The sequence below is a fragment of the Callorhinchus milii genome, unplaced genomic scaffold (genome assembly GCF_018977255.1).
Source record: "Callorhinchus milii isolate IMCB2004 unplaced genomic scaffold, IMCB_Cmil_1.0 Scaffold3, whole genome shotgun sequence".
NCBI lineage: Eukaryota > Metazoa > Chordata > Chondrichthyes > Chimaeriformes > Callorhinchidae > Callorhinchus > Callorhinchus milii.
In genome coordinates this window covers 55681430-55704594 of record NW_024704744.1, presented here as the reverse complement: position 1 = coordinate 55704594, position 23165 = coordinate 55681430, and the positions used below count along the sequence as shown (strand labels likewise).

The 23165-nt window shown below is 39.0% G+C and overlaps 1 protein-coding gene across 3 annotated transcripts in view; it reads left to right on the top strand.

The window, feature by feature from the left end:
* fmn2b (formin 2b) overlaps positions 1 to 23165 on the top strand; it is a 237454-nt gene that overhangs the window by 86085 nt on the left and 128204 nt on the right. For all 3 annotated transcript variants that reach the window (XR_487913.2, XR_487914.2, XM_007893908.2), the window contains exon 7: positions 12419 to 12506. Coding sequence is in view for 1 of the 3 variants with exons in the window: in XM_007893908.2 (XP_007892099.2) it covers positions 12419 to 12506 (88 nt within the window). In the remaining 2 variants the exon portion in view is untranslated. The remainder of the gene's footprint in view (positions 1 to 12418; positions 12507 to 23165) is intronic.

The following is a 23165-nucleotide window of genomic DNA, read 5'->3' as shown; positions in this document are numbered from 1 at the left end:
ATTTGGTACATTATATTTCATTGGAACCTTGCACCTAATCATTTGGATATTGTTCTGTTATGAACCTTCGTTCAAGGTTTTGCTCAATAGGAATCTAATTGCTTTGATTCACAAGGCAAATGTGGTTTTTGATCAGAATTCTGCTTGGATCCTGATAGTACATCATATAGATTACTTTGTTGCAACTGTACTGCAGCCATTGAATGTGGGTACAAGATCAGGTGCCCAGAAAACTTGTTTCACCGATTAGCTTGGCTGCAGTTAACAGAGTTCCCATGGGAATCTTCTGTTCCAGCTTGTACAGATGCCTTTTGATCATAAGATCAATAAGAGAGTAAGCTGCTGGAAGATTACAAACCCCAGCAGCAGTATTTTGGTGCAGATTATCTTGTGTTTCCCCATCTTAGTGTAAGAAGAGATAGCTTTTTACCATCTTCCCTTATTAACGGAATCTATTTGTTTTCATGATGTTGAGCTGAGACCAGTTGATCCATCCTCCAACTGGTCCATTAGACATCCACAGCTGTTCCAGGTTCTACCAACATTAATTGCAATAAATGTTTCATTTGTTCTGTACCTTTTTATTAACAGATGGATAGGTCATTTTGGTAGCCATCCAAAAGTGACATGGTGTAGTATACTTGCTTCTACTGATCATCATTGACTTTAATTCTGTATAATAACTATATTGACTGCAACATATTGGTTTGAAGATGTACATTCTTAGAACCTCTGCAGTCTGCATTATATGGTACCCTTCCTAATTGCATATATGTGGAGTCCTGTAGCTTAGCGGTTCGAGCAAGCGAGAGAATTTGGGTTTGATTCCCAGGTAGGGCGAAAGGTTGGGCAAGTTTCCTTACTCCACATGCCTCTGTTTACCTAGCAGTACGTAGGAACCTGGTTGTTAGTTGATTGGCAAATTGCTTTTCCAGGGGTAATAATCCCTTCAAAATTAATAAATAATAATTTGATCACAAAATATACAGGCAGTTCACTTTACCAGTATATTCTGTAAAACGCTTTGGGACTTTTCGAAGACATGATAAGGTGCTATATCAAATGCAAGGATTATTATTATATGATCTGAAAGTATTGGAAAGGATAGAGATTTTGTATATTAGGTTTTGAAAATATTTCAATTTCACATATCAAGGTCTTCCTCATCAACCTACTTTTTACTTTGGAAAGGCTATAGGTTGAAGCACATAATGTGTTTTCGCTTTCACACCCGTCAACTCCAACCTCCCTTGTATGTGAAGGTTGAACACTCAAAGAAAAGGGAAATCCAGTAGTATTCAGTTTAACAGTGGGATATTAAGATATGCAAAACCCTGAATATCCAACTTTTCAATACGTTCTACTCATTTGATTTTTGGGTCCAAAATGGACTTGTTAATATTAAAGTATAAATAAGAGTTAGATTATATTGTATTGATAAAGAAAACTCCAGTTAATTATTTCTAAGGATTCAGATAGACTGGTACATTATCGAATTCTAGCTGTCTGTAGAAGGATATTATTTACAAGGTTTTTGGATTACAGCTTTAATGCAATTTTTAGAATTTGGATTCCAATTCGTAGGATTTAGTCTGACTCGTGTAGCCTGTGGTTTTATTCGGTTGATCAGGTTGCTTTTGAAATGTATCTATTGATATAAATTGCACAGTGACGTACAATAATGCATTATATAGCCAGGGCATAGATCATTATAAAATGAAATAAAGCTTGTGGGGGGAAAGAGAAGGAAATCTATTTTGTTTCTGACTGTTAAATGTTGAGCAGTTAATCGGAATAACTCAGCATCAAACCTTTATTTTTAGCATATGGCAATTACAAAATATGCCTGTAATAATCTAAGATGTTCAGTTTCTTATCCCAGTAGGGATTCTATAAATGGGAGACCAGTAGTCTCAAAGAAATTCCATCTGAACCTCAGAAAATGGTTATACAGTATCTTCAAAATGTTGAGAGGAATGCCCCCTTGTTTGAACAACATCTCCAGGTGGTTCCACTTATAGACCTGATGTTATGCCATCAAGGAAATTGCTCCACATATTGGAAAATTCACCCTTGCAAGTTCTAAATTTTGTTTTGGATACAGGGTTATGTGATTACCGAGTGGGATTTTTTTCCTGCCCGAAATTCTAAAACAATTGCCCTTCTGAAGTGCAGTTTTTTTTTAAAAAAATGAGCACAAAACGAATGCTGTGACAATTGTTTGCAGTTGCAGGAGTTCAAGGTTAAAGGGACAGTTTGTGAAGTCTTTGGCAAATATGTTTGAGAAATGATGTACAATTTCAACAGTGATGCTGTATGTGAATCATACAATGTGTTTTGACTTTGTGACACAAAAGGAAAGGTTTGCTTAACACTGTCATAAAGTCAGAAATCATAAATAGTTTAGTAGGTGTATCCATTGCAGTTGCCGGATCGCCCCAGACCGGAAACACTCCAGACTTGGTCTTTTGAATTAATTGAGTAAAGCAGTAAGTTACGTGCTGCAGTGTGCTTGGCCTTTCAGGTGATCAAGAGAAGGAAAAAAATCAGACCGTTTCCTGTTCCTCATCATCAAAAAGTGAACTCTGCTCAGTATTGGATGAGACTAGGATGTGGCTTGGGTAGGTTGACTGCAAAGATGGCAATGCAATATATTTATATGATTACTTTCATGTCGGGAGGGTGTCTCAAAGCACTTCATACTGCTGACTGGGGGGGTTGCAGCTGAAGAGGGCAGAGAGGCAAAAATTGACTGTATGGTCAAAGAGGTACGTGCTGAAAGCTTGCCTGCCGTTAAAGGGGTGGATAGAAAAGGGATACATGAAGCAGGCCAGTGTTTGCTAAGGGAAGGGAGTGGTCAGGGCTGCAGCCTCGAAAGAGGTCTAACCAGAGGATCAGAATTATTCAGTCTCACATATGAATGATTCCACATGGGTGAGGGTAGGATTCCCAGGATATAGAACTGTTTTAGTTGGCAGCTTCAGGAGAGCAGAAAATGAGCGAACGTTGTGGAAGAACTGGCCATCATACAATCTCAATACTATAGTAAATCGACCTTTTTTGAACTGCGTCCTTACAACTTGTCAAGTTTCAAGCCTCAACTTATTCATTTTCCATATGGCAGAGCCATTTGTATTCAACCTGACAGTATGTTAGTCATATTGGTGGTCAGTTGATGGCAAAGCATTTTAATTCTACTGGCAATCCAATTACAAATTTGTTTTGATTTCCAATAGAAATGCATGTCCTGTGGGGTTAGTCTTTGCAATATGAATAATTAGGAAGTGAAACTCAGATGGTGTGATGTGCTATTAGGGCTAAAAGTCATTCACTGCACTCAAATAATTGAAAACAGTTTTATAAACAGCTATTGACAGCATTCTTAGTATTCTAAAAGTGAAATATTTCCAAGACAAATTTACAAATGACCACAAAAATGAGTGTTTAATAATATAGTTTGTAATTAGATTAAAATTTGAGCCTTGGCATGAATTTACAATTATGGGAACCTTTTCATTCAGAGTACACAAGGATGAATGTGCACAGATACTGATGTGACTTTTGACTTCATTTCTGAGTATTTTTAATTTGGAACATTGTTAAACTGACTGGAAATTGTCAAATTAGTTCACATTGCGCAAATCTAATTTTGGGGAGAGAAGGACAGATGGTGCAATCCTTGCTTCAGTAAACAGTAAAATAATTTTATTCATTGCTAAAGTATGTGAGTGTCTGGTTTCAATCTGTTCCTTTTCGGAAGCTTCAAGAATTGTTTTTGAAATGTAAATGCCGGGCATGTTATATAGTTTATATTTTTGAGTGGGGGACAGAGGTGGTGCAGTAGGTTTACAATATTGACCTTTTATTTTCTGTAGGATGGGTTCAAATTCAGGCTGAACTTATTTGGTCTTGAATTCCTTTGCCAGTTGCAAAAACCACTTACTGCTGACAAGGTGCTGACTGGCTCTGAAATACAGGCTGGTTGGACAAACCTAATGTAAATCTTACAAAGGGAAATTCTTTTATTCCTTCGTCTTGATTGGGTGTGAGCCCAGATCCAAAAGGTGAAAAAAAGCATTTTTATAAATATTGGTGTGATGACATAAGAACACAAGCTATGCAAAAAAAGTTCCATCTAGATCGTCTTCCTGGCGGTCGCATGCACATATGTCCCAAACTACCTATGTACTATATCCCATAATGTTATTCCCTAATAGAAAACTATCTAATATGTGTTTGAAAGAATCAACACTTCCTGCTTCAACCGTCTCCCTAGGGAGCCTGTTCCACAGGTTCACTATTCCCTCACGTAGATTTGTTCTGAATTTACTCCCCTTCAATCGCAGGCTGTGTCCTCTGGTATTACTATTCTGGACAACTTGAAACAGTCTGTCATGATATATATTGTCTAGTCCCTTTAGAATTTTAAAGACAGCAATCACCTTGCCTCTCAATCTTCTCTTTTCCAGCGTGAACATGCCCAATTCACTTAGTCGTTCCTCATAGTCCAGTCCTTCCATTCTCCCAATCATCTTGGTTGCCTTCCTCTGTATCTTCTCAATTTCTCTAATATCCTTTTTGTACTGCGGCAACCAGAACTGTACACAGTACTCTAGGTATGGTCTCACCAATGATTTATACAGTAGCAGGATTACAACAACAACAAAATTATATTTATAGGGCGCCTTTCACGTTGGGAGAACGTCCCAAGATGCTGGACAATCAGGGGTCAGGATCCGAGCATGGGGGAGGGATGGTAGGGGTGAAGGAAGGCAGAGAGGTGGAAGGGCGACCGAAGACATGATCGAAGACCCCACTATTTTGCTTGCTATTGATCTTTTGATACATCCCAACATCTGGTTTGCTTTACTCACTGCCACAGATCTTTGTTGGGAGAGCTTCAATTTATTGGCAATCAGCGCCCCCAGGTCCTTTTCATTTTCCATACATATTATTTTCCTTCCGTTCAAATAATAGTCCCTTCCAGGATTTTTTGTCTCCATGTGAAGCACTTTATATTTCTCCACATTTAAATTTCATCTGCCACCGATTTGCCCAAATCTCAATTATGTTCAAATCCTCCTGTAACCTATCTTCATCAGCTTCGCAATCTACCACCTTCATCTGTCATCTGCAAACTTAGCCACTGTGCTTGTGACAAAATCAGTAGTCAAATTCCCAGTTATCTAGAAATAAACTATGCAAAAAGAACCTCCATCAAAGCCTCTAGAGATCTACTGATGTGATCCCATACTTAGTATTGTGAAAATCCAGCCTTTTCCTCAAATACCTATTTTCCTCTCTTGTCATGAACACCAGAGTTTTGTGGAGAGACAAATAGTGCTAAACTTCTATTTGTTTTCTATTTGGCAGCTAGGTGAAGAAGATGCCAGTAATATAATTGTGACGCTTCAGTGTCTGACAGTACTTTGGCGGTGCTATTGAACTATAAAAACCCAACATTGATCCCTAATCTGTGGTTGGTGTTGAAATAGCTCTGAAATAATTATGCACAGTAGCTGGGGAGGGGTGGGGGTGGAGGTTGTTCCCAGTACTCTCCAATGACTTGCCAGAGAGTGTAATTTGTAAAAGGACACAACTTGTTTGAGGTTTCTTTTGGTGAGCTGGGTGTCTGACACATGCGGAAACCCACGCAGAAACCTTTCATGATATTTAAGAGTATCCAAACCAGACAGAGTTCAGTGCATGCACTTGCCTCATGAAAATTCCTGAGTTTGGAATGGAATCAGTACATCTCTCCGTGGAGGGATGCATTCTGGTTGCTTAATTCAGCAGAGTATTAGGATTCTGCCTTGCGTAGCGAATAGCTTGTTAATTAGTCTTTAGGTTGATGTAAAAGATGCTCACTTTGATGTGGTAATGAAAGACCTGCGGAAATGTACGTTAAATGGTTTGGTTTCTTCAGGTGAGGAGGGGAAGCAAAGACTTAAATGAAGGTAGACAAAAGTTATCTGGCTTTGGAGGGAGCAAAAACTGATTTATTGGCTTGACTGTGCCTTTTGAGTTTAGGTCAGAATGCCGTTTTTTAAAACTCTCCAAAAGTAGTGTCTGATGATATTATTTGCTGCCGTATATGCCTGATGGGTACATTGAGCTTTATAATTCAAGCCATTTTCACTGATCCACAATTCAGCACAGCCCTTCTCATCTGCACCTCAAACTCAACAGTTTGCATCACTCGGCTACTTATATCTCTGGATCACATTAAGCAATTCTGCAGCTCTTTATTTGAAGAGAATCTAGTTTTACAGTTAACTTCTTCCAGAAATGAAGTTGAAAGAAACTGAAATGTGAATTGTATTCAAATTTGGGTTTGGACATTGACAAAGGTGTAAGCAATTGCTCCTGAACTCTAACGTGCAAAGTTTTAATGCCGTACTGGAAAAACACCTTAAATGTCCCGAAGCATTTCAGATCCAAGGAAATGCAAAATATAAGGACTCCACTTCAAAGGTTTTTGTACTTTGACCTCTTATGATGCCATCACTTCTTAGAAGATGCTACCTAGAGGTTTATCAAGCGGTGTCCAGAATCTCTCTAATTGGGAACTGAGCTTGTGGCCATTGGCCGAATGATGGCCTTCTTTACTATAAATTTCAATGGCTTTCAGGTCTTGCTAGAAGATGCCAGACACTGTTGTGATTAGAGATGTCGTGTCCTCACTACCAAAGTCTGTTTATATACTTTTTTTTAAAGAAGTCTCTTACGACATAGGCTAGAAGTTGAAGACCAAAGCAAGATACCAAATGTGTTTACATAAACTATTTTTAAAAAGCAATTATGTTAGCAGAATACAAAACAATATCTAATCAGTAAACAAAATGCAAAATACTGCAGATGCTGGAAATCTGAAACAAAAACAGAAGTCGCTCGGTACACTCAGCAGGTCAGGCAGCATCTATGAAGAAAGGAAAGTGAGACAAGGTTTCGGGTCCATGACCCTTCGTCAGAATATCTAATCAGTGTTTAATAACTGGATCACAAGAGAGGTTTGAATAAGGATCCTTTGAGCCATTTGATCCCATCCTTCCTGAATACCACCCTACAGTTTTCCTTTTACAGCATGACACTAAACAACAGTAGACTTCATATTCAGAGTCCTTTTTTCAATTGCTCCTTGGCTCATGCCAACTTGCGCCACTATCTCACACTGCAGGCTGCCGAGACCCGCATACACACATTCAAAACATCCAGGCTCGACTACACAAACTCCCTGCTTGTCGGCCTCCCCAACTCCTCCCTCCATAGGCTGCAGATCATCCAGAACTTTACAGCTTGTGTCCTCTCCCGCACCAGGCTCCGTGACCCTATCACCACCATCCTCACCCGACTTCTCTGGCTTCCCATCACACAGAGAACACAGTTCAAGATCCTGGTCCTCACCTTCAAAGCCCTCCATGGCCTTGCTCCTCCCTACCTCTGTGACCTCCTAACGGCAGGTCAACATGCCTGCTCCCTCCGCTCAACATGCCTGCTCCCTCCGCTCAGCGGGCTCTGGCCTGCTTCATGTCCCCCGCCTTGCCCACCTCACCCTTGGCGGTCGGGCCTTTAGACTCTGCCCCCACCCCCTGGAACTCCATTCCACAGTCCCTCCGCCTCGCACCTTCCCTTCCCTCCTTCAAGACCCTCACCGATTGTCCACCACCTTGGGACATCCTCCCAACTTGAAAAGTGCTATACAAATGTAATTTTGTTGTTGTAATACTCTCCAGGATTAATTAACCAGGAGGACAGTGTGCATTGGATTCCAATAAATAACTTGGGAATTTCCATGTATAGGTGGGATGGGACACATGGAACTCTGTTTGATTTGGATATTCTTAAGCATGGTGATAGGTTTCCTCATGTGTCAGACACTCTCTTTCTGAATAGTGCATGGAATCTTAAAATCCAGACAGGGCTCACGCGATTTGTAGATGAAGTTAAAATTAGATTTTGGATATGAAATTTGAAGAGAATCAAAGACTTAATGACTTGTTCTATATGGTCCCAGCTTGTCACAGGATTAATCATTGCAGCAATAGTTATTTGCTGAATACCCTTGGTACATGTTTCGTGATTTGGGGTATTGTGGTTTCCAGTTCTGTACCTTATTTAGATTTTTCTTTCAATAACACTGATGGTTTATTCATTATGCTTAGTTTACCTTTGCTTAATTAAAATTAAAATTTAAATTTGATAATGAAGATGGCAATAAAGCTCAGCTGATGACACTTGTGAGTGAATGTTGCATTAATGAGGTTATCAAAGGGACGGATTGGTTGCATTCCAGGTTCTGAGTCTGAAGGTTGCAGGTTTAAGTCTTCAATTCGGGACTTGCAGTCTAGGCTGATGCTCAATACAATGCTGGGGAATTCTGCATCATCAGGAGTCTTGTCTTTTGGATGAGATCCCGTGGTACTATCTAAAGAAAAAGGAGCCTGTCCCAGTGTTCTGGTCCACAACTGTCCAGGTAAAATTGATCATTCACTTCATGGTTGTTTGTGGAGCATTGCTGTGTATAAATTGACTACCATGTTTGCCTACAATATATTCAGCCGCTGCACTTCACAGTAAATCCCGTGAAGCATTTTGTGATGTCCTTCTTAAGTGAAAGTACTATATTAAAGGCAAGGTTTATTTATTATTCGACTCTTTTGACACTTCATTCCCTCACCCCCCATGATAAAGTATCACATATATAGATGAGATCTATCTTTCTGTTCTGGTAAATGTACAGTGAAATGACTAGTTGGTTCAACATATCGAAGTACTTTTAAAATGTTTTTTTTCCCATTTGAGTATGTGAAAGGAATGCCATTATTGCGATTAAAGAAAACCTTTGCTCCTTGCACGCCTTTGGGAACATTCTCATATCTACTAGCTTTGGACTACATCTTATATGTTGTGTGGCTCATATTTCATTTCTTAGCTGCTTGATGACTGTTGGAGATGTCTGTCACCTTGAAGAAACCTGACCTAAATCTTGCTGCTAAAAGGCATTTGATGAAAGACTTAATTTGTGTGGCAACAAAAAGGTATCACTCGACCCTCTGTCAATAATGACGTATACCACCTTACTGTTTTAAGGTCATCATACCAAAGGAAATGAGCTTAAAAGCAGTTAGTATTTATTTCTCACCAAAGTCACTCTCTTCTCCCAATTCCAAAAGTATTTTGGGGGCCAGAAACTAGAATCTCAAGCTAGTTGTATAATCAGCATGTATGCTAGTTTATATAAATCTTAATCTGTTTAAAATGTTGCTATTGAGATTTAAACACCAAAGAAGGCTTTATCTATTGCTGTTTTTGGTATTCACATGAAACATCTAACTTTTGAACATCATAGGATTCAAACTTGGTGAGAATTCGGAGTCCTGTAGCTCAGTGGTTAGAGCACTCGCTTTGCAAGCGAGAGACCTGAGTTCAATTCCAGGCAGGGCGAAACCTTGGGCAAGTTTCCTTACTCCACACGCCTAATAATAATCCCTCCAAAAAACCAAAAAACAATAATAAATTGGTCATTTTCAATCTACGACTGTTTGTGGGACATTGCTGTGCGCAATTGGCTGCCGCGTTCGCCCACAAATATACAGTCAATTCACTTTACGGTGTGTTCTGTGAAGCGCTTTGGGACGTCCTCCCGACGTGAAAAGCGCTATATCAAATGCAAGGATTATTATTATTAATTCGGCCTCCAGTAAAAGAGAGGATGAAAACAAGTTGATAGATGAACTAGTTTCTCTTCCTATCTATAAAAGCTCAGTAGTAACAAACTGGCCTTTGAGTCAGAAGGTTGTGTTCAAGCCCCACATCAGAACTTGTAATCACATGGTCTAAGCTGACACTCCAGTGCAGGACTGGGGAGGGAGGGTGTTGCATTGTCAGAGGTGTTAATAAGATGAGATGTTAAACCGAAGTCCCTGTTCAGGTGATGTTAAAGATCCCATGGCACAATTCTATAAGGGAGTTTTTCCCAGTGTCCTGGTCAACATCCCCCCAAATAAAAATTGTTCAATCACTCCACGGCTGTTTGTGGGACATTGCTGTGCATAACTGGTTGCCATGTTTCACCCACAAAAAAATGTTTACAATATATCCTCTGCATTGCTTTGAGATATCTGAACAACATGATAAGGCACTGTATCAAATGCAAGGATTATTATTATAAGATAATCAGGAGGCTTGCACACCTTGGAAAAGACTAGAGTTGTGTGGTCTGAGGATATTGTCAACAGGCAAGCCACCAAAAATATGCTTCTAGTTGGCTCCAGTTTAAGTGGAATCTTCAGTTAATTGAGTAGCTTTAGAAGTCAATTTTATTCAGCATCTGAACCTTGTACAGTTTCTGAAACTTGTTAACTTTGTCCACAAAATACACAATCATACCACTTTACAGTATATCCTGTGAAGCGCTTTGAGGCATTGCTAATATGATAAGGCTCTAGCTATATCAAATGCAAGGATTATAATAATTCCATTCCAGAACAGAAACAATTGATCAAACTATGTGCAAAATATTGGACGTGTTACAATCCTGAGAAATACCAATGCTGATTTGCTTGTTATGCAATTTAGATTGGGAAAGAACATCTTATCCCCATTCAGTTGGTTTGTACCATCTACTGATCTGTACCATCTGCGATATCCTTTAGTGCTGGGAAAGGGAACTTTTAAAGGGAACAAGTGTCTGTCCACATCATGTTTTTTCGGCTCAAGCAAAGTAAAGCTCCTTCTTCTTTGCCCCCGAAAAGTTTGTCGGCACCAAATCTCAAGAGTGTTCATAGGAAATTTCTATTTCCTACACTAGCAAAATTGTCTTAATAGAATCTTGGTGAAGAAGGCCTCCCCATCCACTCCCCTCTCACACCCGCCGGACTATCATCCTGGGCGTGCGGGAGAGGGGAGGAAAGCGGGATCTCCTTGAGCTGAACTGGCTCTAAGGTGATATGCCTGGCAATGGAATGTTGGAATTGAGTCAGCCCTCTGTAGCGGTCTCGATAGTCCTGTTCCTGAGCCAGGCGGGTTCGCAACCTGGCTCATCGACAGGACCTGGAAGGGCAGACTAGATTACTGGGGGCAGGGAGTCATCCCACTCAGCTCCTGTTAACCCTGCAAGCCAAAGCCTTAATGGGTAGGATGGTCCTAGCTGGACAAGCAGTGGGAAAGCTTGCTGGACAGCAATATCAATTGCAAACTATGTGGTTTTAGCTGGTTAGACTCCAGTAGTACCCAAACACACACTCTGGGGTCACTAAACCTTGGCTCTTGCCAACCTGCGCTTAATACTTTTTGGAATTAGGTGAGCAGGATGTGTCCCTCCAGGGAGAGAGTGCACATTCCATTCCAACAATCTATCTCTGGGATTTCCATGTGTAGGTGAAATGCATGGAAATCTCAGCTTGGTTTGCCTACTCTTAAGCATGATGATGGGCATTCGCATGTGTCAGAGACCCGGCTGCCCAAAAAAGAGGCCAGATTATCATATTAGGAACATCTCCTGTGCTGAGGATTCGTGGTCATGAGGATTTGAGTTGAGACTGCTCAGGTTTGTTTCATGCAGTGCCTTGCAGCCGTCAGACACTGAAGGCTTTCATCTCATCGATCTGGGTTTGATCCAAACTACTGGTGTAGGAAGTGATTTTATTTTGGGGAGGGAGGGGAGCAATGTTAATCCTATTTAAATTATTTGTAAAAAGATAACTGATATTATACCACAAGTGAATATAATGATTGTTTTAGGGCTGCGAGAGCGCATTTTTTATCGATTCCTTTCCTCTTGCTTTGGGAACTATTCTTGATCAGACCTCTAACAATAATATATTTCAAGTCCTAATAGTAATTAGACAGCACAGTCAGCCTGACTCATAGATGGGAGGGCTTGGAGGAACAGACTAGTCACTAGGTTTCGGCTCCTATTTACCCTGCAAGCTAAAGCCGCAATGGGTAGAGTGATCGAGCTGGACAATCATTGAGAAGCTTGACAGACAGCACTTTCGATAGCAAACTATGCAGTTTTAGCTGGTTAATTTCTAGCAATAATCCCCAGTACATACTCTGAGGTTCCCTAGCCTCGGATCTTGCCAACCAGTGCCTAATACTATCTGGCATTAGGTAAGCGAGAGAGAGAGTGTACATTCCTTTCCAGTACATTGAAATTTCAATATCTAGGTAGCATGTATGGAACTGTGAGGTTTGGATGCTTTTAAGCATGGTAATAGTTTTCTGCATGTATCAGACGCTCTACTGACCAAAAGAAAAATGTTTTTTTTAATTGAGTTAGTAAAGGCGGCCACATAGTAACTAGCTGGAAAGGATAACCAGAAATGTTTGTAACATCTTTTTATATATATAAAATGCACTATCTGTATGTTCATGATTCACTTCTAAATTTGCTGTTTTCTTCCCTTTGTTCCAGGTGGTGAAACTTTTGAACAACAAGAGGTCACAAGCAGTTGGGATCCTAATGTCCAGCCTACATTTGGAGATGAAAGATATCCAGCATGGTAAGTTGCTCCAGTGCTCTTTGGCAAATTACCCATAAAATTATTTGTCACGATTTTTCAGAAGCATTTACAGCTGTCCATAATCTGATATGATTCAACTGTTAACCTAAGTACTACTTTGAAGATATGAGGATATGTTATATGTGGCAATGGAATAAATGTCTCGTTGTCTTAAAAGTGATGAACATGCACACACACTCAAACTTAACAGTGGTAACTGGCATTCATAGCTCTGTCATTCATAATTCTCCTGTGAAAGCTAAGCACGCAACATGGCTTGTATTTTAAATCCTAAATGAATGGGTAAAATTTCAGTGGTTAAAATGGATTGCATGTGGATTTCCAATTTCAGTTTCTAAATGTTGGTATGTGTGCCAAAGAAGAAGTGGTACAGATGTATTGAACACAAGCTTGAATATATTCCTTAAGGTTTTGATCACCTGTTAATAAGGCAGCAACTCTTTGAAGTATGTTGGGAAAATATCCATTACAAGGACTGTATGGTGCTTTGGCACATTGTATTAATAACATGCAGTGCCACCAAGGAACGGGACCCACGTTTGCCATTACAATGCTCAAATCTGCAAAATATTAAAGGGTGATCACTTGAGGAAAGAGAAATAAGGGGAAGTATCTTAGGCTAATCTTTCATTAGAAATGTTGGAAACTTAGTTAAAGGCAGTGTCTGTAAAGGTCTATGAATTAACTGCCGACCTATCCTCTCAGTGATCTTGCCGAGGGAGGATAAAGATAAGATACAAGATTGTAACATAACCACAGAATTACATTTATATAGCACCTTTCACATCGGAAAGACGTCCCAAGGCGCTGGACGGTTAAAGTTTTGCAACTGAGCTAGGGGTTAGAATCGAGAGTGAGGTGGGAGGGTGGCCAAAGGCACGGTCAAAGAGGATGGCCTTGACATGGGCCTTGAAGGAGGCAAGGGAGGGGGAGCAATTCTGGGATGGAATTCCAGAGGGTATAGGCAAAAAAGCTGAAGGCCCGAGCGCCAACCGTGGGCTGGATACGGCAGGGGACATGGAATAGGCCAGTGCCCAACGAGTGGAGGGAGCAGCTAGGTTGGTATAGTCACACCACCGTAAAACTAACACTAAATACATAGAAAAGACAAAATTTACAAGTGAATTTTGTTCAAGGANTTTTTTTTACCAATTTAGTTGGTAATGCTTGAGTTTTTGCCTGAAGTTTTTGACGAGGTAGAATTTAAACTATCAGCAGATGTGTTTCTTTTTAAGCACTGATTGCCTGAGAAAATGCTAATTGGTGTAATTTTTGGAGACCACTTGCATTTATATAGCACCATGTGGGGTACTGTCTTGGAATGCTCACTTGTTAATATTATCTTTTTTTAGAAAGGCTGAAATACTCATATTTTGACATTGTCTCATATCTGTGATAACTCTATTTGAAATTGGCATGAGCCCAAAATACCACTAAATTAGCAATCTCAGTCAGAGTGCCCTTAAGGGTGTATAGTTTTTGAAATGTTGCAATGACTTGAAGGACGCTCTTTGGTTGTGGTTAAGTGAAAGGTGCTATACGATTGTAAGCTGTTGTTAATTTGGAAGAGAATTTTTAAAGGGCTTTCACATTGAGATAGAAATTTAAGACATTTTCTGAATTTTTAAAATTTTAGAATAATGCTTTAACCTTGAGAATTGTGAGCCTCAAATATGCTGTATAAAGACTACAAGGAGTTTGGAGCCTCAGATATTTATATCCTGCCAAAATGAAGGGGCTGTAGTTTTTGCAACTCATCTTGAAGGAGAAATAATATTCCCACCAAAAAACAAATTCAGAAAAGATTGGTCACTCAAACCATGACTGTTTGTGGGACACTGCTGCTTGCAATTGGCTGCTGCCTTTCACCCACAAAATACAGTCAATTCACTTTACAGTATATTCTATGAAGCGCTTTGAGACGTCTCAACGATAATGTGCTATATCAAATGCAAGGATTATTGTTATTATTAAGTTGTACAGTTTATGGGCACAGTAGAGGGAGAAGGCTATACATTATCCAGGAACTGGGAGGGTTGGATGTGGACATTGAGTGTTAAAATGTGGGAAAGGCTCTAATCCTCAGAGTTCACAACCCTCACCTTGACCAGCACAAAACCCATAAACTCTTATATTAACAATGATACTCCTTACATTTAATATAGAGACTTTAACTTTAGCAGGATGTCTCAAAGTGTTTCACATGATATACTGTAAATTCTAGTGGCAGTGTAATTGGAGGCAAGTTGTTTGCAAACAGCAGTGTTACACAAACTGTCAAGGGAATCACCAATTTTATCTAGTGGGATTGTTGGTCAGGATATCAGAAGAAACTCCCTTCTCTTTTTGAATAGTGCCATGGGACCTTTAACATCCACCTGAACAGGTTGATGGGATCTCAGTTTAATGTCTCATTCAAAGGACGGCACCTCCAACAACTCCAAAAAGGTGCAACTCACACCTGCACTACACAGGAGCCAAGAGAGAATATTATTGAAGGTTATTGCAATAAGTAAAGCAGTGGTGACAGGAGGACGATGAGGTTGAAGAGAACGTGTTAACATGGGAATATCCCGCAGCAAAAAGACTTGCAGTCCATTTGGCCAGTTCCAAAGTTTAAAGAATACCATATGTTACTCAGTTTTTCATAACATTCAATTGCATCTTTTGCCAGAAAATTTATTGAGCTCCCTGTTGACTTTGCCTTCACTTAGCATCTCCACTGTTTCCCTGATCAGCCTATTCTATATATTTACTGTCCAGCCTCAATATAAAGTAACTATATTGAATATTATAATTCTATATTGTATATTCTGTGAAGCACTTTGAGACGTCTCGAAGGCCTGATAAGGCGCTGTATCAAATGCAAGGATTATTATTATTATAAATAAATCTAAACTGTTCACCTTCCTTCCCATAAGCTCATGTGGTCATGCCTAAAATAGGATTGCATGTTAATTCCAAAAATGTAATTCTGCACATGAATTCACAATCCTAAATGATCACTACTTCTCAACTGTTAAATTATACTGAGACATATATAAATTGATTGTATTTGTTAATGACATCGCGGAATGAGAACTAATATAGCACATTAGCTTAGTTAAATTGAATGCAGTGTGCATTGATATTTAAGCAGCACTTAGATTAAGCAATCACAAACAGCTCGTCAGCTTTCCAATCCTGTCTTCTGAGCTAATGTTCTTTCTACGAGGCTGATTTTTTTTGCAATAAATTTTACGGATTTGAAAAGAATTAATAATGATGTTTGTGAATCGCATTTAGTCACAGTCTGAGTTCTGTGAAATAGATTTCTGGGGGTTACTAAACTTCTTAAATCAGAAAAACTGTGAGTGGTAGTCATATATTAAGGCGCCAGCCCTGGCGCCAAGAGGTACTTGGTATTTCTTGTACTGCAGATGTATTTCAGTTAAGTCATAGACTGAAGTCTGAAAACAATGATATGGTCGTTTTCCTCAGTCAAGTACTCGAGTCAGTTTGAGTCAATAATGAAAACCAAATGAATAAAGGAGTCAAGCTAACATCTGTGGTTCTGCTAAGTATGACACACGTTCAATGAAAGCCTTGCATGATGTGCAGCTAAATTAACAGTGACTTGACATGAAAATCTGTAACTTAACGTTCCCAAATGTCTCGAAACCAAAGTGTCTAAGGTACATTATATCAGAACATATTTATGTAATCATCTGAGATTTTTGATACAATCTATATACTAAAATTGTTCAGTTCCTAAAAACACTGTTGAATGAGTTTTATCTCTCTTTTCCTCCTAACTTTAAAATAATTCTTGTCCTCACGGATTAATGATGAAGATGAAAATTCTGAAGGGAGGAACTGGGGCAAGAGTCCAGCCAGTTGATAGGTGTGTGCAGACCCACACCAAAAACAGTCAAACTTCATTACTTTTAACTTAAAAAACTGGTTTGATGAGTCCCACAGTACTCTGTTGAAGCACCATATCTGAAAGGCTATTGAATCATCACTTCAAATGCTTTCACATTGTATAATACAGATTTACAGTGCTTAGATTCTGGGGTATATATTAAAGGAGAGGGTGGGCATATAGTTAAAATGGGGCTCACCTTAATAATAGTGCTGGTTCTTGATTTGACTGCACAGCTTCAGCACAGCATGCTGTTCTCATGTCCAGGTTATAGTTGGAACTCTGTCTGGTTTGGATACTCTTAAGTATGCTGATGGATTTCTGTAAGTGGATGTCACCCGGCTAACCCAACAATCTCATCAAATATTTTGTTGCTTCAAAATGAGATGCAAATAGCATGATGCAAATAGCAAATAGCAAATAACCCTAACCCTAGCTCTTTGCAGTGGCAACCTTATATTTAGTGAAATTTCCAAGCCGTGTGTATTCTGTTGCAGCCACCTTTGTTTCAACATCTCAACTGCGTAAAGTACTCTGATCCTTCGCACAATTAGTGAATCAGTGTTAACACCATTAACTCATCTTTAACCCTGATCTTGTTTACAATGCTACAATTTACAAAGCAATGCTAATACTAAGTTATTAAAATACACAATACTAAAACACCCTTTATACTTTGACCTTATGCCAACAAGGAACCAGAAGATATCTTTTGATTGTCGTTTGATTGATTAAGCCCACAATAGTCCTGGTTCTGTATAGCAGTGTTGAAATCATTCATCAGTACTTAATAAATGAATGCATTGAAGTTGAGTTCAAATGTTAACAAGTAAATTTAATTCCTGATATCTATAAATTGAAGTTAACCTTTTTTGCATGAACTATTTCTTGGCTTCCATAACTCTTAACCAGTAAACCAATAGAAATGTTCATTTGTTTTTGTTGATTTATTGCATTCTCTTGACAATTACTATATTAACATGAAAAAGCTGCTCAATCTCTCTACGTCAAGTTGTTACTGTAAATCAGAATGCATGGTCAGCATATTTAATCTATGGTGTTTTTACAAAAGTGCAACCAACCGTTCATGTTGTATAGTACCCATCCAAGGCCTTGGTAATAACCTGCAAATTATTTCTCAACCTAGCAGCAAATGCAAACATTAAGCTTGTGGTGAGAACATCCCTTGCTAATAACATGAAATGTATTGACAGCTGGCATCAAGACTGCCAGCTGTTGCCGACAGGAAAAGTGGAAAGAAACTGATTGGAAGCACCTACGTAAAATTCAAACAATAACTGATACCATGGAAAGTGATGAAAAGGTAGTAATCTAATCTGCAGGCTCAGCTTAGTTATAAATTGTTAACTTTAACCACAAGGCCAAAGCTTATCTCCTGAACCTCTCTATTAATTTAATGCTTCATGATGACTTCCAGATATCCATTATTCTATATTTAACCATCAGCCACTCCAGATTTTCAACAGATTCATGCTCTCTACTATAAAATGCATGAAATTTACAGACAATTACTATATTAAAATGAAAAGACTGCTCAATCTCTCTCGGTCCAGTTGCTGACAAATTCAACCTTGATCAGTATTTTATCATTTACCCGTTTGTGCTGCTTTCAATCCTTAAACCTTTTGTGACTCAACTACCGAAAACTTTACACATTTTACAGTGCTGTGCTTATCAAATAATCCTTAGCAACATGTATGTATGATTTGTATGATTTGTAAACTTGATACAAATATCATAAACTTGATATAAATATTTGCATTATTTTAATGAATCTAAAAGTTGCATCTGCGGTGTTAAGAAATGACTGGTGTATTCAGAAAATAGAAATGCAAACAATCATCCAGACTCCTTTTCATACACAGATTATAATGAAACATTTTTGCTATAGAGGGAGGTGGGAAACTTCACTTTAATATTATAATGGAAAACACATTTTGCATCAAATTTCAAAGTTAAGCATGCCGACTTATTTTTAATTGTATATATTTCACAAGCTTTATAAGGTGGCATGGAGGATTCAAAGTGTGTTTTAAATCGCTTAAAGTCCTCTTTATGCAGGATCATCACTTCAAAGATGGTTATTCTCATTTCAGCAAAGCTTCGATTTTTGTTTAGTTCTGTACAAGTGAAAAATCTGTAGAAGATAAGTTGAAATTATTGTACAAAACTTAAGCTGTGTGGGCCAAGCTTTCAGGACCCATTATCAGTGATATAGAATTTGTACTCTCCATATGAAGAGGTGCTTAACTAAAATCTTTTGATCGTACATGTGTGATTGAGTTGAAATGCATGATTTTATTACTAATGAGTCTTGCTTTTCTTCTGGTTCAAGTTTGCAAAACCTAATCAAGTTTGCAAACAAACTGGGTTCCAGAGTTTAAGCAGTTACAATGCTGGAAAGTCCTGCTTATTACTAAGTAATAAGACTTCTAAACCTAACATTTGGTACCGTATCTTTCGTGTCAGGACATCTCAAATGATGTATTTAAAAGTGTAGTGACTGATTTTTGAGTGAATGCAACAGCCAATTTACATGCAGCCATTTCCCACAAACAACTGTGAAGTGAATGACCAATTTTATTTGGAGGATTATTGGCCAGGGCACTGAGATAAACTCCTTTCTCTTTTTAAATAGGGTCATGCGATCTTTAACATCACCTGAACAGGCAGGTGAGGCCTTGGTGATACCAACTGAGCCAGGCTAAAAAGTTAAAATTCTTGGAAAAAGAGGGAAACTCAACAGATTTTATCCTGGTTATTCTAAACCATGTGGAGCATCTTTTAGAATAATTTTACTTTTAAAATATTCATAGTAAATTTATATAAACTGAAAGATGTTCCCACCCTCTGGAACTCCATCCTGCAGTCCCTCCGCCTCGCCTTCTCCCTTGCTTCCTTCAAGATCCATCTCAAGACCCTTCTCTTCAATCATACTTTCAATCACCCTGCTTCCCCCGCTGCCCTCCACCCTCCCCAATCCCGACCCCCAGCTTGGGTCCAAAACTCTGACTGTCCAGCACCTTGGGACTTCCTCCTGACGTGAAAGGCACTATATCAGTGTAATGTTGTTGTTGTTGAATTTGGGTGCATAATTAATTGGAAATATTGGTATCCGATTGAAAATAAAGCATTTGCAGAAGCAACATTATAAAATTGCTCCAGGTGCTTTGTAAAAAGATTTGTTTTTAAAAAAATAGATGCGCCACCTTCAAATAACAAACTTTGAGGTAGGGTAACTACCTAACTGAATTTCTTTAAACACGATCTACCTAATTTTTTGCTCAAGTTGAATACGTTTTTAGTGCAAGACTGAACCAATTTCCTGTGAACATCACTTTAAATGGCAAAAAATCTGTCACATTTACTGAAATTGATCAGTCCAATCAATCCTTGCACCAAATGTCTGCTCAGATCAAGGTATGCATGGAGATCTATTGGATTCCTAAACACTGACTCATTCCTTTAAGTAGGTAGATTAAATGGGGCCTCTTGTTCCCTTGTGCATTGCCTATCTATCAAAGTTCTTGTCCGTGACCTTCCATCACTTCCAGGTAGCTGCCAGGACTGCACAGAACCAGTTAACAAATTAGCAACATTTTCAAGCAAATCTGCTTTTAATCAAGGATAACAAGAAGAACTCATTCGAGCAATAGGTTTACTGAAATGGAATAATGAATGCCCCACTGCTGTTTCTTTGCCACTGTTCTGTTTTTGCCTGAACTGCGATTTATGATCTTGAAAGTTCCCTCCTTCCCTGTGCACACAAGAAATGGAGCACTCTGCTGTCACAGAGTGTTACTGCAGCTCGTTGCCAGACTGAGGTTTGGTGAAGCACTTGTATGGTCGCAGTGTTCAAATGTAAACCAATGCTAGAGATTAAACTTCTGACAGAATTAGACCATTTTAGCACTTACAGGAGCAGATTAAATTTGATCTACAGTTAAACAGGTTACACTAACTCTGATCAGATGGGATGATGCTTTATATATTGTTGTGTTCTGTTCTAATTGGGTGGCCACTGAACTCTGATTCACATTTGGGATGCACACGATGCCTGTCCCTAGAGAATTATGCACAAAACTGCTGCAAGTGTCGGCTTGTGGTGAACATGTGCACTGTAATGAGCGTTGAAAAGGTTAAACCATTTACGTCAGTTTCTACTCTTCCCCAACCACATTGTGAACTTTGCTTTTCTTTTATTCCCCGCTTCCCCCTGGCCAAGAACCAACCGGCTATACCATTGGGTCACTCCCATCCAAATCCAAGGTGATACATTGGAGAAACCTGGGATAATATACTTGTGATTTGTTTTAAAAAGTAACCTCCTAAGGAGTAGAACCTGATCTTTGCCCTGCAACTTTCTTGTGTCCAGCAAGCTTCCTGCTGCTCACCCTACCTGTTAGTGCTCTGAATTGCGGGGTTCTCTTTTGATGAAGAAATCAAATGTTTGACCATTGCTGTTGTGGTCTGCCGCTGCATTGCATGGATATGTTATCTACAAAATAAACTGTATACAAAGAATAGTTTGAAACCTACCTATAACACTTTAAATAGAATGAGGTCAACAGTCTTCAAATGTTTGCTCCCCCTCTTTAAATCCACACACTGTTTTGCACCGTGCATTTTCTCACTTTTTGACTCAGTGGATTCCTGATAACACTCTGCATACCACATGAAGGACTCTTACATAGCTGTTCTGAGATTTCACTCGCCAGCTATGAGCTTTTTTGCAGGTTTCCTGCAATAAATCTTTACTGAATAATTTTGCAATCATTAGTGGTTTTGAGAACCGGTATGATAGGTTTCGCACTGTAGACTTGGTTTAGTTCAAGTAACCCTCAGATTTAAAAAAAAGTCGTTGTCCTATATTTCATAAGTCTCTTGCTGCTATGATCTATCAAATAGGGACATCAGTGATGTACACCTATTCCATAGATTGCTTCACTGTAAATGTCTGAAAAAGACACAAGTGATTTGCTATTTAGTCAACAATTCATCCTCCCCTCCTCTTCTTTGGACTGCTCTTATTAGCCATCAAATGGCCTAATTAATATCAAACCAAACTTGCTCACTGAGAACAGGTAAGATTGGATATCCAATTGGCATTATAATTGAAATCCTCTTCCCCCAGTTTGTTACTGACTTGCTTGGAAGCTTATAGATGGTAAAATGTCTATGAATATGCAAGTGAATCGAATTGAATATTGAACCATAATGCATCAGGATAATTAAAATATTTTAGAGAACTCGTGGGTATTCTTACTGTAGGAATGCATAATCTTTGCATTATTTAACACATTGGGACAATTCCTGTAAGGGAATGCTGGGGGAGGGGGAGGGAGAGCGGAAGTGGGGAGACGAAGAGAAGAGGGAACATTTTCCAAATTAAATAACTGTCCATGAGCGAAATAAAAACTGATTTAAGATTGAAGTTAGTATTCTGCAATGGTTCAGTTTTCAAAATATAAATTTTTTGTTTGAATCCAGAACAGATTTGTTGAGGTCACAATGCATGTGTCACGTAACCTCGCTGCTTTTGAAAGTATGATCATAATGCTAGTAAGACTGAGACCGCATGAAATGTAGGATAACAGATGTCTTGCAGCCAGTTACAAAGGAGAAAATGATCTGAGCAGTTCGGATGTTGTAAACCGCGAGACTAATACTTGAGTAAGGTTATGGGGGAACCAGTAGGAACCCAAGATTGCAATGCTGCCTTAATTTCACTGCCAACTACAGTATTTTTATCTTATGACAGTCTATTAAATGACTTATTTTATTGGGCTTATTTTTGCTGTCTCTTAAACTGGCTAGCAGTTGACCTGCTGAGTATTGTAAAGGTAAGCATCCAGATGTGATCGGGTAAAATGGAAGTTAAAAGTGGGGACCCTCTTTGAACCATCATGTGACGCGATACTCCTGGGGAAGCTATTTTTTTGGTAGTGAATTATGAGAAAGTAAATCACTTTTTTTCCAAAGACCCTTGAGTTTTATAAAAGTTGCATATCAAGGTTCTTGAGGAGAATTGGATTCACTTCTACAATCAAAATAATGTGCAGTATGGTATTAGTCCCATCTCAAATGAGTGCATAGGCCTGCATTGTATCCCATTACCCTAACTGCCCCAGCATCGGAAGGTGCGCTTACAGCCATTCTGCCCCTGCTTCAGCGCCTTGGGACGTCCTCCTGACGTGAAAGGCGCTTTATAAATGGAATCTTGTTGTTGTTGTTGTTGCTCTCTGGAACTCCATCATGGAATCCATCTAACTTGCTCACTCCTTCCCCTAAAAGTTTGTCTCGAGACATACCATTTTGACTGGGCTTTCTCTTTCCCAACCTACCTCTTTTCCCAGCCCCAGCTCAGGTGCCCATCCAGCTTTGGCAAGCATTTTGAGACCACCTCCCAATGTGAAAGGCACTATGTTAATGCATATGTATTGTATAATAGATTCCACAGCTTTCAAAGTTTCCTATCCCATACTTTGAAACATCCAAGTTCTAATACACTCAATTCATCATATCTTGAAAACCTTGGATTACAAAATATCAGAACTGATTACAGGCATTTCCTGAAATGCAATCAATGAGAAAATTATTTTTAACTCAGCCTTTTTTAAGTGCAAAGCTTAAAATGCATAAAAATAAAGCTTTTCAAAAGGTGAAACTTGTTTGGAGACAACAGGGCATTGAATATTTCCCTACAGATGAGA